Source organism: Rosa rugosa, chromosome 5 (genome assembly GCF_958449725.1).
Source record: "Rosa rugosa chromosome 5, drRosRugo1.1, whole genome shotgun sequence".
Classification (NCBI taxonomy): Eukaryota; Viridiplantae; Streptophyta; class Magnoliopsida; order Rosales; family Rosaceae; genus Rosa; species Rosa rugosa.
In genome coordinates, this window is record NC_084824.1 from 24,615,204 (window position 1) to 24,632,430 (window position 17,227).

General features: G+C 38.0%; 2 protein-coding genes and 1 non-coding gene across 3 annotated transcripts; all 3 read left to right on the plus strand.

The window, feature by feature from the left end:
• The first annotated feature begins 223 nt into the window (after positions 1 to 223).
• Positions 224 to 4,309, plus strand: LOC133708865 (tubulin-folding cofactor B). Its single transcript, XM_062134421.1, has 7 exons — positions 224 to 771; positions 869 to 987; positions 1,207 to 1,268; positions 1,436 to 1,477; positions 1,894 to 2,027; positions 3,150 to 3,219; positions 3,941 to 4,309. Exons 1-7 carry the CDS (start codon positions 515 to 517, stop codon positions 3,986 to 3,988), a joined length of 732 nt encoding a protein of 243 aa, XP_061990405.1. The 5' UTR covers positions 224 to 514; the 3' UTR covers positions 3,989 to 4,309.
• A 2,524-nt stretch (positions 4,310 to 6,833) lies between these two features.
• TRNAY-GUA (transfer RNA tyrosine (anticodon GUA)) lies at positions 6,834 to 6,924 on the plus strand. Its single transcript is given in 2 exon segments — positions 6,834 to 6,870; positions 6,889 to 6,924. It is a non-coding gene; the product is annotated as a tRNA-Tyr (tRNA).
• Positions 6,925 to 7,223: 299 nt separating this feature from the next.
• On the plus strand, positions 7,224 to 16,385 carry LOC133711412 (actin-related protein 2/3 complex subunit 4). The gene is made up of 7 exons (XM_062137543.1): positions 7,224 to 7,325; positions 7,449 to 7,501; positions 8,264 to 8,291; positions 8,937 to 9,011; positions 15,371 to 15,475; positions 15,642 to 15,731; positions 16,148 to 16,385. Exons 1-7 carry the CDS (start codon positions 7,224 to 7,226, stop codon positions 16,235 to 16,237), a joined length of 543 nt encoding a protein of 180 aa, XP_061993527.1. The 3' UTR covers positions 16,238 to 16,385.
• The last annotated feature ends 842 nt before the right edge of the window (positions 16,386 to 17,227 follow it).

Sequence of the window (17,227 nt, forward strand, 5' to 3'; positions counted from 1 at the left end):
GACTCTTATGCTATATTCGACAATTCAATTTCTGTATAAATTTGGCCGTGTGAGTCGTAGATTAGCTGCCCTATAACAGTTATACTACTAAGCTTTTGCTCATACATGTTGGAAAAAAACTGCTTCAAACTATTTATTTCTTTTTGAATGACTGTAAAATATGATCCCCTCCTCATTTGACCAATTATGTATGGACACCTGTACTTTTACTTAAATTGGGCCTCAACCCCAAAATAAATTTAACCCAAAACTAGCTCTACATTCCCGACCCGTTTTTGGACCCAAACCCGAAATCAAACTGACCAGCTGCGACTCACAAGCTGCTATTGATCACTGTCACTGTTGCCTAAGGAAGAAGAAGAAGAAGAAGAAAAAGAGAGACAGAGACAGAAGGCTCCGGTGCTCAGGTGAGTACCTAACCCAGATCTAGTAACCGCCACCGTCGCATTGCTAAGCTAAGCCAATTCTGAGAGCCACTCGCAGCCAGAGTATCAGGTGATAGAGAGAGTGCGAAATGGCGTCTCGGCTGCAGAAGATCGAAACGGACGAATCGGTACTACTGCGAGTGACGCATTCCAACCTCAAGACCTTCTCTGCGGAAATCCGGTTCTCCCTGCAGAGCACCGTGGAGGCCGTGAAAGACAAGCTATGGCGCAAATGCGGCACTTCTGTGAATTCCATGTCTCTTCATCTCTACGACGATGCCAACACCAAAGTCGCCGATCTCGCCGACAATTCCAGACCCCTCGGCTTCTATTCCCCTCTCGACGGGTCCGTCACTCACTCTGTTTGCTCTCTTTTATGTTGTTCTGATTTGATTTTGATATGATTGAATTTCTGATTTGTGTGAAGAACTGTGTTTTGAAAGGTTCCGGCTACATATTATCGACCTGGACCCGTCGTCGGTGACCTCCGGCGGGTGGCTGGAGGACACGTCGTTGGTGGAGAAGTACACGATTTCCCAGGAAGCTTATGAGAAACGCGACGGTAAGCTTTCTCAAATTAGAAACTACATTTATTTTTGTTACTTTGTTTCTGTCAGTAAATTTTGCCTGCTCCTCATATTTAGATAATGTGTTATTTCAGGATGAAAATAAAATGGTGTAGAAGTGTATTTAGCACACTCTAGATCATGAACTTTTGTTTTGAAGAGACTGTTACTATGAGTGTATTGTTTTGAAATTCCATCTTCATGCTGTTTTTCAGGCACTTATAAAAAGTTTAAGGACAAATTGGCATCTCAGAATACATCAGCTGTTGATAATAAAGTAAGCTTCTTCCGTCTTATCTGTTTAATTTGCATGTTAGCTGTACAATGAGTTTAATCCCTACTGCTGCTATCTGCCTTTGTTAACCATGGATCAAATCAATAGAAGTTCGTTTTTAGTCAGCCTTGCGTGTGAAGTTTATTGATTTGTTTTTAACTTTTCTGTAGATACCAGACAACTACATGGAAGACCTCTGTGCGAATATTAAGGTCAGTTACCTTCTCTTTCGCTTTTTTTTTCATTTGTAGGTCTGGGTAGTTTTTGAAATATCACAACAGAATTTAAGTTCTTGGAAAGATACCTGTGACTTTTTAAAAGGAATAGAGATAATTGAGAAAGACTAAACAAAAAGGGATGTAAAGAATCAGGAATTCTGTGAATAAATTCTTCCTTAAGCTGTACTATTCAGTGGTGGTGAATGGAAAACATTGTTTACTTTTCAACCTTCTTATTTTCAGGCATTATTGTGGTTTAGTGGGGTCATTTTCCAGATCTAGTTGCCATTTTCTTCAGTGTATGAATACATCAAATAGTGTTATCTTTCTCATTTGAAAAAGGTGTTTAGCTTGCCTATTGTTATTAACACAGTTTTTTTTTTTTTTGGTTAATTTTTAATACATTGTAGGTAGGAGATAGATGTCAAGTTGAACCAGGGGACAAAAGAGGTGTTGTTAAATTTGTCGGCCGAGCAGAATCTTTGGCTCCTGGTTTCTGGGTTGGAGTTCAATATGATGAACCATTGGGAAAGCACGATGGCATGTAAGTGAGCATGATTCATAAGATGATTTTGGCTTCTCATTGGCCAATAGTATCAATTTTCTATTCTTCATCCCCCTAGCTCCCACCAATGTCTTATTTCCTTACAATTAAAGAAGTCATTACAAGGTTTATATTGTTTACCATCTTATGTGTATCTAATGATTGTCTACCAGGTAGAATGAGCATGTAAATTACTGATGGTTAATTTTTTTTCCTCTACATTTATGAGTTGAAGAACCCTATATGCTGTGATGTACATGACATTTATAAAATGGCATTGATTAGAAAAGAATCAGAAAGATTTAGCTCTTGATTCGTACCGGATCTGAAATGAATCATGTCTATTCCTATCCTCAAAGACTAGACTTCTGGGTCTGGAGGTGCATACTGTTCCCACTGATTTGTTTCAATATAGAGGAGTTAGTGGCCACCACTAGTTTTTAGTGAAAAATGAGCTGCTTTAATTTTTTATATTGTGTGCTCTTAAGTGAAGAAATTATAACAACAGATGTTAATTACAACTGCTTATCTTGTGATTGGCATTAGCCGAGAAAATTTTAGCTATAAGCTAGAATATGAAATAAATATATAAGTACCCGCTATCTCTTTAGTGTGTGTCCCAGTGTTTTATTCTCATGAATTTATCTAGAGGATAAATTCCTATCTGCAATGGTAAATAACTCATAGACTCTTGGTTTACTGGCGAAAGTAGTACGGGAAATTGGTCTACTACTAACAGAAAGAGATAAACTGTCATGTTTTGTTTAGATAATGGAAAATTTTCTCATATTAAATCTTCTGTAAATGTGCTGGAGTGTTTAGGGCTCTCTGTTACTTGCCAGAAGGAAAGATATAGCCAGGCAGTAGCCATTCGTGTCACTGAATGTGTTCCTGGTATTGATCAATCTGGAGTATTCTTCACTCCAGATCTTGCACCTCACCACCTCATATTCTTGAAATCAGTGTCTGTTACTAGTAGGAGACCTTTGGTATGCTATCAAATAATCATGGTGAAATGCTTGCATTTTGCTATAGCATGAGTAGAGATTTTGAATTTGCGTCTTCTAAATTGGTATTGCATATTGGTTGAGAATCTTGAGACTCCTCCTTTTCATATCCCAGGGTGAAAGGAACTCGTTACTTCAATTGCCCCCCTCTTCACGGCGCAGTGGTTCGACCCGACAAAGTCAAGGTATGTAAACAACTTTTAACCTAGAAAAGAAATGTAATACAGTTTATCTGTGTTCTTTTTTTTTTTTTTTTTTTTTTATCAAAGGAAAGATTTTCCTTTATATAAAGCATATTATAGTTTTTTTGATTGGTTGTTTGACAAGGAACATCAATGTGTCAGTTTTCACTTTCATATGACCTGTTAGGTCTGCCTCTAAACGTGCTATAATCTATGACATCCAATCATTCATGAAAAGAAGATTAGTTTGGGGATAACCCTGGGTAGGCTAGCAATTAGTATTTCCCTTCTTGATATGTCCCATTGTTCATGTTGAATTCCATATGAATGGCAACGGGATCTGTAGAGAAAGAAGAAGCAGTTAAAGGAGTGGAGTCAGCTTAGGAATTATTCTTTCAATGATGTCTTGATCAAGTTGAAAATACCTTATTGTGCTTCTGAGGGGTACAAGAATATTACACTTTTACTGTCTTACAACTAATGCGGGGGTGTAAGCAGCAAGGCCTACAAGGCCACATAAATCAATGAAATTCTGTAGGTGGTCTCTGGAGTGGTGGAGTAGTTAAACACGTGATATGTCATTTCTTTACATGTTAGTTTGAAACAATAACTTTTTACCATAGCATATGTATTGTTTCTTTATTGTTAGCAGCCTCTGTAGTCTGTACTTACTGCATGATTTCAATATGGATTTGAACGATGCTGCAATGTTATCAAATTTCAGGTCGGTGACTACCCAGAACGAGATCCCTTCGAGGAGGATGAAATTTAAGCAGACCTTGAGGAGAGTACTTGTTAGACCAAAAATGAGGAGATTACTTATTTACCTCCTGTTTCTACTCGGCGGACCGTTATTAGGCAATCACCTCGAATTCTCTTTCTTTATTACATTTCTTCAGGTTGTAACGTTCAAGCAAGTAAAACCTTCCAAAGTGTTCAAAGAACTGAAAATTGTTTAAGGTGCTTCAGGGGTCGAAGTGGAACTTTAAGTTTGAAGCTTTGCTACCCCTATCGGTACATTACATGCTTTGTAGTTTGTCAGGGGGAAATGAAGTGAATTAAAAAACAATGTTCTTGCTGAGATCGCACTGAATTTAATGTGCTTATTGGGTTTACATGCTCAACTCGTTTTTCTTTTTAAGTTGCAGTAAATTGTCATTCTCCCATGAGAGATGAGATCTGATACTTGTTAGTGTTTAGGCTAAAGTAAATTTCTAAACAGAAACCAGTAGATTGATTCGATCAAGTAAACCACCGGTGATGATTAAACTCAAAAATTACTCGTGCCACTCGAATTCTAATTCGTGTTCGGTAGTGGCATATTACAAACCAGAAAATCCAATCCTGTACTTTCTACTATATTTGTTTTTGGCAGTGTGCACTTTTCACTTGTGCTAAAAAATGTCAACGTCAAGGCGGTCAAGCATGGCATGTTCACCTGATGCAAGAATGCATGGTTGACTGCTATCCTTCTAATTTTGGAACTTCTGCTATCCTCCTGAGGTGTAATCTGCTGTTGATCTGTCGCTGAGCATTGACCTGGACGTCTACCGTAAGAGTTTAATGACCGAAATTGGCAAGAATCATTAAAATTGTTCTATGATCAATCACGAGCAAAACCGACTTCTAGCGCAGCAGGAGGACGATGAACAGAGGCCACTGGTTTAGATCTGCGGCTCTGATACCATCTTGAGATAGTACGATTGAACCACAATTATGTCTAACGCTGATGAATCTAAACGAAAATGAAGAAGTTAGAGAGAAAATGATGGAGAAAGATGACTCTCACAGACTAATGGCTCAGTCTGGAAGAACTCATGAGCATTAATGGATGGCAAAGCATAGACACCTTCATCCCGATAGTGCAGAGAAGGAAAAGCATTGCTACATCTGTTAGCAGAGGGAAGGATCGGAGCTCAGTGTGGAAGAAGAAGAAGATATCATCTAGAATAATAGCCTCATCTTCTGCTTCTTCTTTCACTCTGAGCTCCTTCCCTCTGCTAACAGATGTAGCACCACTGTTCTTTCTCTGCACTATCGGGTTAAAGGCGGCTGTGCTTTGCCAGTCATTACTCATTTTTTTCAGCAATGGAAGCTTCGTATAATGCTCGGGATGTGGCTTGAGATCAGCCAAAGTCCCCAAAAAGATGAATGGGGCAATAATAAACACAAATCAAGTGATTGGCAAGCAAGCTGTGAAGAAGCAAATACTATCTTGTGTTTATATAGGAGACACCTGACGTGTATAGTAGGCACGAATAAATATAGAAGTTGATGTCTTCGTTTCTATTGTGGAAAATTGGCACAAATTAAAAGTCTAAATTTCTGTGCAGGTGAAGTCGTAAAGACTTGGAAGTCAGTGGATGTACGTCGGGCAATCAAGGTTTGGCCTCAATTTGTGAGAAAAGTTCTGATGACAAGTTAATATGTACGTGATCGTTAATGCATGTGAGTGAGATTTACCGTTGATTCTTCATCACGCTTTAAGATATTTATAGTGTGAACTTTTCGATTCTCGACATGAATTTGATGTTATGAGTTGGCATGAAGCTTCCCATGAGAAATTTTTGTTGATTCCACAAGCCTTGATAGTCCCGCTTGCTTATGTTGAATTCGGAACCCAAACTGATAGTGATGTACAACAACTATTCCGGTTAGCAGAGTCCCTATTTTGAGCTCTAGCATATTACTGTGGAATATTCATCAAACTACTTCAACACACTATCTTCCAATCCGCAATGAGTTATCAATGACAAATGGTTGTTAACTAATTCATACTAGTGTTGCTGGTCCAGAGTGACTAGTTTTTATGATCTAATCGCTAAAAGGAAACAACAATTTAAATGTATTTAAATTAGCCATTCTACACTCAAAATTGAACTTTTATTTTTCAAAATAAAAATAATTGAAATAAAGAAAAATTAGATAATGTAATATGCTATCATTTCCCCAAATGTAAATGCCACATTATTTGTTATAGAAATTTGGGATCTGTAGCACACTAGCACCACTCATCGTACTAAGTACCATATATTCAATTTTCCTTGCACTTTTCATGGGAAAAAGACAAACAAAATGATTGGTTGGGCGTACCGCCATGTGGCACGTCTGTTCTACTTAAGAATCTTTTAAAAAAAAAATAACACACATGATCAAGGGTATAACAATCCAGGAAGAGTTCTCTCACCTTCTTTTGGATTTTCACATCAATTTTCTTCCTTTTTGTTTGGATATCAGTTCTTCCATATATAACAATAGACATGGAGGAATATCATTTTCTCCACTCACTCGATCTAAAGTGACGCGATTATAGATCAATTTAGATATCATATATTCAATTTGTGGATTGGATTTAAGGTTCAAGCTCTGTTCTTATTCTTCACGATAAGAGATAACAGAGGGAGAGATGTTATGGGTGGTTTAACGGAGGAGAAAAAGTAGGAATGATGTGGACCAATAAAAATAACCCGTCACATATGCCAAGTGGAATGACTGTAGCATCGAAAAATTTGATATTGAGATGATGACACGACATCATTTATAATTGATTTCCTTCCTAATTTATAATTGATTTCCTAACTTAGATATATAATTTATTGTACCCCCTCATTAACAAACCGACCTTAGCTCAGTTGGTAGAGCGGAGGACTGTAGTGGGTAAAACCGTCAGATATCCTTAGGTCACTGGTTCGAATCCGGTAGGTCGGATCAATTTTTTTCTTTTTATTTTTTTTTTCTGCCTCTCCCCATTTCTTCTTCATAATTGATTCCCTGTTCAAATCTCGCTACGATTTCGGAGGCAGTTGGTCTAATCTCAATCTCAATGGTAAGCCATCCGATCTATCCCATTTACTCTTTTCTCTCTTTTCCATTTCAGATTGTTCTTCTTCATGTTGGCGGTACAATCTCCTTTGTTTCCCCATAGTCCTGTTTCATAAAGCTTTCATCTTTTTACATCTTACTCTCAACTTGTGGCTGGAATTAACTTAATTCACCTGATTCCAGTAATGGGTAGTGATTTTGATTTCGCTTTTTGGTCTCAGGCAAACACTTTGAGATTGTACTTGACCTGTATACGCAACACTCTAGATGCAGCAATGTGCCTGCAGGTACTATCTATCTCTATCTCTATATCTATATCTATATATCTATGTCTATATATCTGTCACTCTCAAAAAGTCATCTTCTTATCATATGCCTGTTGAACGGCTTGTGATGTATGGCACCTGCAGAATTTTCCTTGTCAAGAAGTTGAAAGGCATAACAAGCCAGAAGTTGAGTTAAAGTAAGTTCATCAGCTGCACTTTGATCTTAATAATATTAGACCAGCTTCCCCTTTAGTTATAATTTTCATTTTGTATGAGTTACAACAGAAAAAGGCAAACAGGTTCTGTGGACACACAAGGATAATAATTTTTTGTTATATGTCATTAAATTAACATTAAGAATTTCAACTAAGGATTTGTTGTAGTTTATGTTTTAAGAAATTATGTGAGCTAGTTCTTGTGCGGCATATTACCCTATTTGAATACTGTGCCATTATTATTTAATAGACTCCATTGCCGAACTCCATTGGAATTTAAACAATGTTATCATCACAAAATCTTGATATTTTGGGTTCTAACTATACAGTGTGGGGAACCACATCTCCTGGGACATCTCCTTTCCTTGTTGTCTCACTGTATATGTTTTACAGGCATGAATATCAGATATATGTGAGTCGAGTTGTTTACGTTCAAGTCATATGCCAAGTTTTAGAATGGCATATAGAATTTGCAAGGTTAAGTAAGCATTCAATAGGAAATAAGTTAGACAATCAAGTAACTTGTCAGGAGGTAGGGGTAAAACTATGATGCCTCACATGCTTTCAGCCTAAAACATGTCACTCTAAATGCTTTTGCAAGTATGCATGCAGATTGAACGAGGTCTCATAGAACAACCTAGTTGCTCATTGTTAGATATATGATTGAAAGTTAAAGTGCCATTTACAAGTGTTGACTGAATTATTTTGTGAGGAAGGCTGTAATCTTCTGTTCATTTTTTGCAGGACCAGCCCAGAACTTCTGCTAAATCCTGTGAGAACCATCTTGATATAGTAAAAAAATAGTATTCCTGTCCCAACCTTCCTACTATAATGGTTATGTTTGAAAAAGTTGGTTTATTGCAATATATGTGGTTCCTAATGCCTTGAGCTGTTGGAGGACTCACATTCGTTTTTCTTTTCCACACTTGATCTAAATAAGCATGTTGGAATATGTAAACTTTGTTGTATCAGTTACAAAGTTTGGCAAAGATAGTTCCCATTCATGCCTAAGCTTTATTAGCAATATCTTTACCATTTTCAGACAAATTCTCTGCGTAGGGATGAAGAATTTCAGAGTTAAACAGGCATATAAAAGGCGGAAGTTAGAGCTAATAAAGTGGAAACATCCTGAGCATTTCCTCTCCATTTTTGTTTTAATGTTCTTGTAGATACATACTTTGAGTATTCATGCCATATAGTAGGAACAGTTTTTTTTTTCTAGGTTACGAAATTTGGTCTTCACCTGAAAAGTTAATCTACTTCATAGTTTAAGCTTACAGCTTACAGGATTTTATAATTGTCAGTGAACACATAAAACTCAGAAATTCTGGAAAAAGAATTTTGTTACCTAGCTTGTTAAGGTTATTTTCTCCAGGAGTTTGACATCAGTCTTTTGGTCATGGAATTGCTATTACAGGTTTTGATATGTCGAAATGAGGCTGAAAAATGCTTGATTGAGACATCTATTAATTCCCTTCGTATAAGCCTCAAGGTGAGTATCCATATTTGAATGCTTAAGTGAGAGTTGGAACTGGGCATTTCTGAGTTTGAAATTGTTTAAATAAATCACTAATTTTGCTTGGATTTTTTGTTTCTTTCGTCTGCTTGTCTGAACAACCTAAAGACAACTGTATCTTTCCACTCAGTTGTTATAGACCTTTCTCAATAAACCTGTTTTATAAAGGGTGTATATTGGGTGGACAACTATATGTACTTATGCTGTCTGTGAGCCTTATTGGTGGATAATGTCTACATTTTAACCAACTAATTGGAACATTACTATTTTCACAGTCTTCAAAATAACGTGTAATATGTAAATGATGAAGTGGTTAAAAATAAGTAAAGGTTATATTTAAGTGATATGTAAACTTCTGGCAAAACAATACCCAGAACACACTATTTCCAATTATTACTTTCGCTAAAGAAAATGTAGTTAAGAGAAGAGGCAGAAAGTGCACTCAATCTGACTACAATTCCATCTTCTCATTCCTGGAATCAACAAGCTTAATATGCATGCAAATCACGGCTTGCGAGGATGAGTTTGCTGATTCTTGCGATTTGTGTATCGTTATTTGTTAGACAACGTTCTGTTTTTGGAGGATCAAAAAGGCGATAGTTGTGGGGAACCTTGGTTGTCAGGGAATGTTAAGGTGTTTGAAGGAAAATATAATGAAGAGGTGCATTTACTTTAACATAGAGTGCACTTTCTGCCTTTATGTGGGCATGAACATAGAGTTTAGACTTCAGAGATGTACAATTGTTCATTACGCTTCCACTGCAAGCAGATTTGGGAGCTACTGGTTATTCAGATTAATGTAGTGTGAAGTTTTCAATAGGTTACTTCTGTATAGCTAGCTGTTGTGAATTTGGCTCGTTGATATGCCTAAGTTGATTAGGATTCAAGGCAAAACCAGATGGGTAAATGAAGATTAGTGCGCACAGGAATTCTTCTAGTATCCTAATGGGTTTTGGAATAGGAAGAGTTATTCCTATTAATTTAGACCTGGACAGTAAGTTCTATTCTAGTTAGGAATAGGAAAGCTAGCTCCTTTTCCTTGTTCTAATAGTTTTAGGAATCCTAATGTGACATGTTTGTAACCAGCACCTATAATCTATAAATAGGGCTGCAGGGAGCTCATATAATGTGTCCTCAGATCAGAGAAGAGATCAAAGAGAGATCTCAGAGAGTTCTCAACTACATATAAACACAGGGGCAGGTAGAGCCAAGGGTGATAGAGAGATCTAGCAAAGGGGTTGGGGATTAGCATAGGGATTTCAATAAGTACTTGTAATCAAGTTGTTATTCTCCATAGTGCTAGTGATTCTCAAGAGAGATCACACAGAGGACGTAGGCAAAGTTTTTGTCGAACCTCTATAAAATTCTGTGTTCGTGTGTGCTGTGGTTTCCTTATGTTCTTGCTGTGATATTTTGCATCATCATCCTATTATTGTTTGCACAGTCATAAGCCTATAAAGAGAAACAAGATTCTGGGTAAAAGGTGCATATTTACTACAAAGTGGTATCAGAGCCAGGTTCAAGGTGTTTCTAAGATGGCAGATGACAAGGCAAACGCAGGCAGCAATGTGATGCCCATTATGTTGAATGGGAAGGATAACTTCACATTATGGCAGAGGAAGATGAAAAGTGTTCTGATTCTACAAGGTCTGTACGAGGCTATTCTTGGGATAGAGAATAAGGCAGCTGATATGGCAGACAAGGTTTGGCAGAAGATGGACAAGAAGGCAAAGAGCTTTATAGAGCTACATCTTGCTGATCATGTATTGGTTCATGTATTGGCTAGTGCCGGTGAGAATATGAACAACAAAGAGACATGGGATTATCTCAAGAAGGTTTACGCGGGTAAGGTTCATATTGGTGAGAATATGGACAGCAGTAAGACATTGGACAATGTCAAAGAGGTTGACGCGGATAAACTCTTCTTGAAAGACGAACTCTATAGTCTTCGGATGGAAGAAGGCAGGGATCTGCAGGATCATCTGAATAAATTTCAGATTTGTGTTGCCAATTTATCAAAGGTGGATGTGAGGTATAAAGATGAGGAGAAAGCACTTATGCTGCTAAGATCTTTACCAGCTTCATTCGAGCACTTCATCACCAGACTCGTTTCCGGTAAGGATTCTCTCAAGTACGGTGAGATTACCGAAGCTATTCAATCTTATTTTAAGATGAGTAGGGAGACCGAAAGCTCTCAAGAAGGAGGCATTCATGTCAAGGGCAAGGAGACAGGTCAGTTGACGAGTAAGAAGGATAAATCTGGTAACAAGGGTACATCAAAATCCAAGGAAAAATACAAGATAGGTTGCTTCAAATGTGGTGCTGCCGACCACTTGAAAAGAAACTGCAAAGAAGGGAAGATGAGAGCAGAGGCGATGGCAGGGAGTTCAAACACAGCCAATGTAGTCATCAAACCAGATAAAGATGACGGTGAACTCCTTGTGGTAACATCCAGCTCCAGTGCTTTCAGAAATTGGATTTTGGATACCGGTTGTACATTCCACATGTGTGCAATCCGAGAATGGTTCGACACATATGAGGAGAGTAGCAGTGGAGAGGTTTTTAGGGGAGATGACTCACCATGTAGGATCCTAGGTATTGGATCAGTGAAAATCAGAATGCATGACGGAGTTGTTAGAACGCTGGAGAATGTAAGATATATTCCTAAGTTAAGGAAGAACTTGATATCTTTGGGTACTTTGGACAAGGCCGGATATAGGTATCGTTCTGAAGAGGGAAGACTCAAAGTTCTCAAGGGATCACTTGTTGTGATGAAGGGCGACATTCAACCTAACAACTTATACAAGCTTCAAGGGACTGCAATAATAGGGGGAGTTGTAATTTCTGTTGAGGTAAAAGACAAGACTGAGCTATGGCATCATCGCCTTGGGCACATGAGTCAAAGAGGAATGCAGGATCTCCACAAGAAAGGTAAGCTAGAAGGTGTCAGTGTTTGCAAACTGAACTTCTGCAAGGATCGTACTCTTGGGAAGCAGAAAGTGGCATTCAAGTTAGCAAACTGTGAGAACAAAAGCAAAGGATTGCTGGATTATATTCACTCAGATGTATGGGGCCCGACACCAGTAAGGTCTATGGGAGGCTTCAAGTACTTTGTTACTTTTCTAGATGATTTTTCGAGGAAGATTTGGGTCTACTTTATGAGGGAGAAATCCGAGGTTTTCACTAAGTTTAAGGAGTGGAAAACAGAAGTAGAAAATCTAACAGGCAGAAAAATCAAGTATTTGAGAAGTAACGGTGGCAGTGAATATAGAATGAAAAGGTTCTTACAATTTTGCAAGGATGAAGGAATCACAAGACACTTCACGGTGAAGGAGAATCTCCAACAAAACGAGGCTGCTACAAGGATGAATAAAACTCTCTTACAGAGAGAAAGAAGCATGCGGCTGCATGCAGGATTACCGGACACGTTTTGGGCAGATGCAGTTAACCATGCGTGTTACTTGGTTAATCGGTCACCATCAAAAGTCTTAGATTTCAAGTGTGCAGAGGAGGTATGGTCTGGAGAACCAGTTGACTACTCTAACTTAAGGGTGTTTGGTAGTAGTGCATATGCTCATATTTCCGACAATGAGCAAACCAAACTCAAGCCAAAGTCACGCAAGTGCATATTTCTCGGAGTTGAGAAAGGAGTAAAGGGCTACAAGTTATGGGATATTGTCAGCAAGAAAAGGGTTCTAAGTAGACATGTCATTTTTGATGAGGAGACAATGCCGTTCGATGAAGTCAAGACAAGTGAGGTGAAGAAGAAGACTGATGTTGTAGAGAAAGCAACCGAAGTTCCTCTAACCAAAGGGATCATGGAAGAAACTCCAGCTCAGGTGGAGCAAATTGAGCAAGTGGAGCATGATAAAGGGGTTATCGAGCATGAAGTCTTAGAGCAACAACAACAGTCATTAATACAAGCTCAAGTGGAGCAATTAGCACTGCGAACCAACGTCTCAGTTCGTCAGTCACTTGGGCAGGAGTTCCAAAGAAGCGTAGCATTAGACGAGTATGCTCTAAGTTTGAGTCTAGGAGATCCAACCACGTATCAGGAAGCTATAGCAAATGATGTACGGGAAAGTTGGATAGGAGCTATGTTAGAACAGATGAAGAAGTCCATACAGAAGGACTTGGTTCAGGAGTCGGTTCCTAAGCCCAAAGAAAGAAATCAGGTTGGCTGTAAGTGGGTTTATAGGAAAACAGAAGGAATGCATGATAAGGAAGCCATGAGATTCACAGCTCGAGTATTGGCCAAGGAGTATTCGCAGAAAGTAAAGGTCGATTATGACCAAATCTCACCAGCGGATAGCTGCGTTTATCATCATGTGTTCAAGGATAGTATGGTTTTACTATTGCTACTTTATTTAGGTGACATGTTGACTACATGTCAGTATATGTCTAGAATTTCGAAGTTAAAGGCACAACTAGGGAAGGAATTCGACATAAAGGATCTAGAAGCTGCACAACAGATCCTAGGAGTGAGGATAAGGAGGGAAAGAGAAGCGGGAAAAATATGGTTGTTATATGAACCCGTGTCTTCTCCACCAGTAGCACACTTCCAGTTGAGTGTGCAGAGATCATCTACGAAGGAGTTAGATGAGATGATGAATGTGTCTTATGCAAGAGTAGTGGGATGTCTTATGTACGCTAGAATCTGCAAAAGACCAGGTTTAGCTCAAGCATTGAGCGTTGTGTCAAAGTATATGGCGAATCCGGGTAGACGACACTGGCAAGCAGTGAAGTGGATTCTGTATTACTTGAGAGACACCAAGGAGCATGGATATGTGTTTGAAAGACAACAAGAACAAGCATGCAATGCTGGTCATGAGGGTTCAGATTTGGCAGGAGACTTAGACAAGAGAAGACCTGCAACAAGTAATGTCTTGACTTGTGGTGAAGGTTTAGTGAGTTGTAGAGCAACTAAAGAATCAGCTACGACGTTGTCTACCACTGAAGTAGATTGCATGGCACTAACAGAAGCTTCCGCAGAGGCATTATGGCTTAATGGATTGATGAGTGAGTTTGGAATTCAACAAGAAGTTGTGGTGAAGAATGGGGTCATCAATTTGACAAGGAACCAAGTGTTTCAAGCAGAGACGAAACACGTTGATGTTCGTGGTCATCGCAGCGAAGGTTGGGTCAACTCAAGGAAGATAACAATTGAGAAAGTTCATTCAAGGGAGAATGTCTCAGATTGTTTGACCAGGACCATTGCCATGGAGGAGTTCAAGTGTTACTTGAACCTGCTCATTCTTACAGCATGTTGAGATTGAGGTGGAGCACCTCCTCACTTGAGGTGCGTTGAGGCAAATAGACTTTTGCCAAGGTGAAGGTTCTTGAAGGTTTCAGGATTACTTCAAGAAGTACAAGATATCCTGGAGGTTGCAGCAATCAGATTTTGGTATCAACTCACCAAGGTGGAGATTGTTGTGAATTTGGCTCGTTGATATGCCTAAGTTGATTAGGATTCAAGGCAAAACCAGATGGGTAAATGAAGATTAGTGCGCACAGGAATTCTTCTAGTATCCTAATGGGTTTTGGAATAGGAAGAGTTATTCCTATTAATTTAGACCTGGACAGTAAGTTCTATTCTAGTTAGGAATAGGAAAGCTAGCTCCTTTTCCTTGTTCTAATAGTTTTAGGAATCCTAATGTGACATGTTTGTAACCAGCACCTATAATCTATAAATAGGGCTGCAGGGAGCTCATATAATGTGTCCTCAGATCAGAGAAGAGATCAAAGAGAGATCTCAGAGAGTTCTCAACTACATATAAACACAGGGGCAGGTAGAGCCAAGGGTGATAGAGAGATCTAGCAAAGGGGTTGGGGATTAGCATAGGGATTTCAATAAGTACTTGTAATCAAGTTGTTATTCTCCATAGTGCTAGTGATTCTCAAGAGAGATCACACAGAGGACGTAGGCAAAGTTTTTGTCGAACCTCTATAAAATTCTGTGTTCGTGTGTGCTGTGGTTTCCTTATGTTCTTGCTGTGATATTTTGCATCATCATCCTATTATTGTTTGCACAGTCATAAGCCTATAAAGAGAAACAAGATTCTGGGTAAAAGGTGCATATTTACTACACTAGCTGGATGACTGGATTGCTGAGATTTTTACTGTACCATTGGTGGATTACTTGCACATTGCTGTTTTCTGATTTTTAACTTCAATTGAGGTGTTATATATTAGAAGAAAAGCCACATTCTGAATCGGGTAGCAAGATAATTATATCTGTACTTTTTTCCCAATTCTGGGATAGCTTACAATTCTCATCTCATTAACCCATTTCTCTTTTCCCTCATATCCTTTTTGTTGGCTTCTCTCTTGTATAGGTAAAGCAGGCAGATGAACTTGAAAACATACTAACTAAAAAGTTTCTTAGATTTTTGTCAATGAGGGCAGAAGCATTTCAGGTATTGAGAAGAAAGCCCGTACAGGTACGTAAATTTCTATGGAGTTAAAATATTTTGTGAATTTATACTGCTTGAAAAACTGGAGTGGTTTGCATTTACTTGACTTCTGTGGTTAATTATACATGTGAATTTACAGGGTTGTAGGCAGCAACTAATCACCCCATGTTTACTTTATTGCTTTATTATGCAGGGTTATGACATTAGCTTTCTTATAACAAATTATCACTGTGAAGAGATGCAGAAGCACAAGCTCATTGATTTTATTATACAGTTCATGGAGGCAAGTCTACCTAAACCTGTATAAAACTGCATGTTTTTGTTAAATGCCTGTTTGAAACAGCTTTTTTATTTATGAAACACCCAAATATGCGAAGATGTGCATGTAAAAATATATTTTTATGTGCCAAATGAATCCGTAACTTGCATGAATCTTTGTTACTAGTTACCCATTTGACCTTATAGTCATCGGTAGCTTCCGTGCAAATTCATTGTGAACTTCCTTTGGTCTTGAGAGGCCTTTAAGCTAGTAGTTTGCTATACTACTCATTTTATTACACTGGTTTTTATATTTAACATTTTGGTCTGAAGCTGGTTCTGGTTAGTAGGTATCAAAGGTGGAGGAGTATCAAAGATGTGATATTGGTTATTATTATGGTTGTTCTTAAGATTCTTAATCTATTGCTACTTCAATTGCAGGATATTGATAAGGAGATTAGTGAGTTAAAGATGTCAGTGAACACACGAGGCAGACTGGTGGCTACGGAGTTTCTTAAACAATTCATCTAATAGTGGATTACTAACTGTATATGAATCATATGGTAATTCTATGCATTTGAGACATTGTTATCCGGGGCTTATATTGGTTGAATGATCTATTACAAGCTGTACAACATTCTTTTATGAGTTGACCTTATTCTGAGATTCTTTTATTTTATTTTATGTTTATTTTTATTTTTTTAATAGAAAGTTTATGTTATTCTTCAAGAGTTGAGGAGGCCAATTCTTTTGTACTCGTAGAGAAAGGTGAGAAAATGGTTGTTTCCCACATGTTCTTCGATGTTATACTTATCGTTTAGTTTTTCCTGCATATGTAATTAAATAGTGGAAATGCTTCATTCTGAAGTTTTCACGTCAAGAGAAGAAATGTTCTTGGTGGCATGGTGCCAATCAGTGGATTTGCCAGGTTTGAGACAGGGAATGCCCTATGTGCACAAAAAGTTTATACATAAAGAGAGACACTTTTGGTTATACATAAAGAGAGACACTTTTGGCGACGAATTATCCGCCTGCAATAACATCTCACAGAAAATTAATTGGAAGGGAATGCACTTTTGTAGATGATATGATCGGGAAAAGACTCCCATCAAAAGAGATGATGCCAACTTTGATTATGAATGGACTCGAGAATTCGTCTACAAAACTCACCCATGAAAATTATAAAATGGACACATTCTCTTTACCAATTATTTGTCGGTAATAATCTGACATAAAAAATAAATTTAAATTAGTAAATCTTTATCGATGAAGTCCTTGTAGAAACACTCCATAAAAAAAAATTAAAGGAAACATTTATGCCAAGGTAAGTAAAAGTTTACCATAGAAAAATAAAATATAACAGAGTAAACAAACTCTACCACCTAGGGTGCAGCACAATGCACCCAAATATCTATTTTCATTATTTAGATTGCTCTCCCAAATATCTGTTTTCATTATTTAGATTGCTCTATTTTCGTTCGCCACTAAAAAACAAAAGTTCATAAACGAAGATTAAGATTA

Bases quoted from the DNA above. Each gene is read 5' to 3' on its own strand.
- LOC133708865 (XM_062134421.1), top strand. From the start codon at position 515: ATGGCGTCTCGGCTGCAGAAGATCGAAACGGACGAATCGGTACTACTG. The intron at 772-868 runs GTCCGTCACTCA...GTGTTTTGAAAG, and splicing joins TTCTATTCCCCTCTCGACGG to GTTCCGGCTACATATTATCG. The intron at 1,478-1,893 runs GTCAGTTACCTT...AATACATTGTAG, and splicing joins ACCTCTGTGCGAATATTAAG to GTAGGAGATAGATGTCAAGT.
- LOC133711412 (XM_062137543.1), top strand. From the start codon at position 7,224: ATGGGTAGTGATTTTGATTTCGCTTTTTGGTCTCAGGCAAACACTTTG. The intron at 9,012-15,370 runs GTGAGTATCCAT...TCTCTTGTATAG, and splicing joins CCCTTCGTATAAGCCTCAAG to GTAAAGCAGGCAGATGAACT. The intron at 15,476-15,641 runs GTACGTAAATTT...TTTATTATGCAG, and splicing joins TGAGAAGAAAGCCCGTACAG to GGTTATGACATTAGCTTTCT.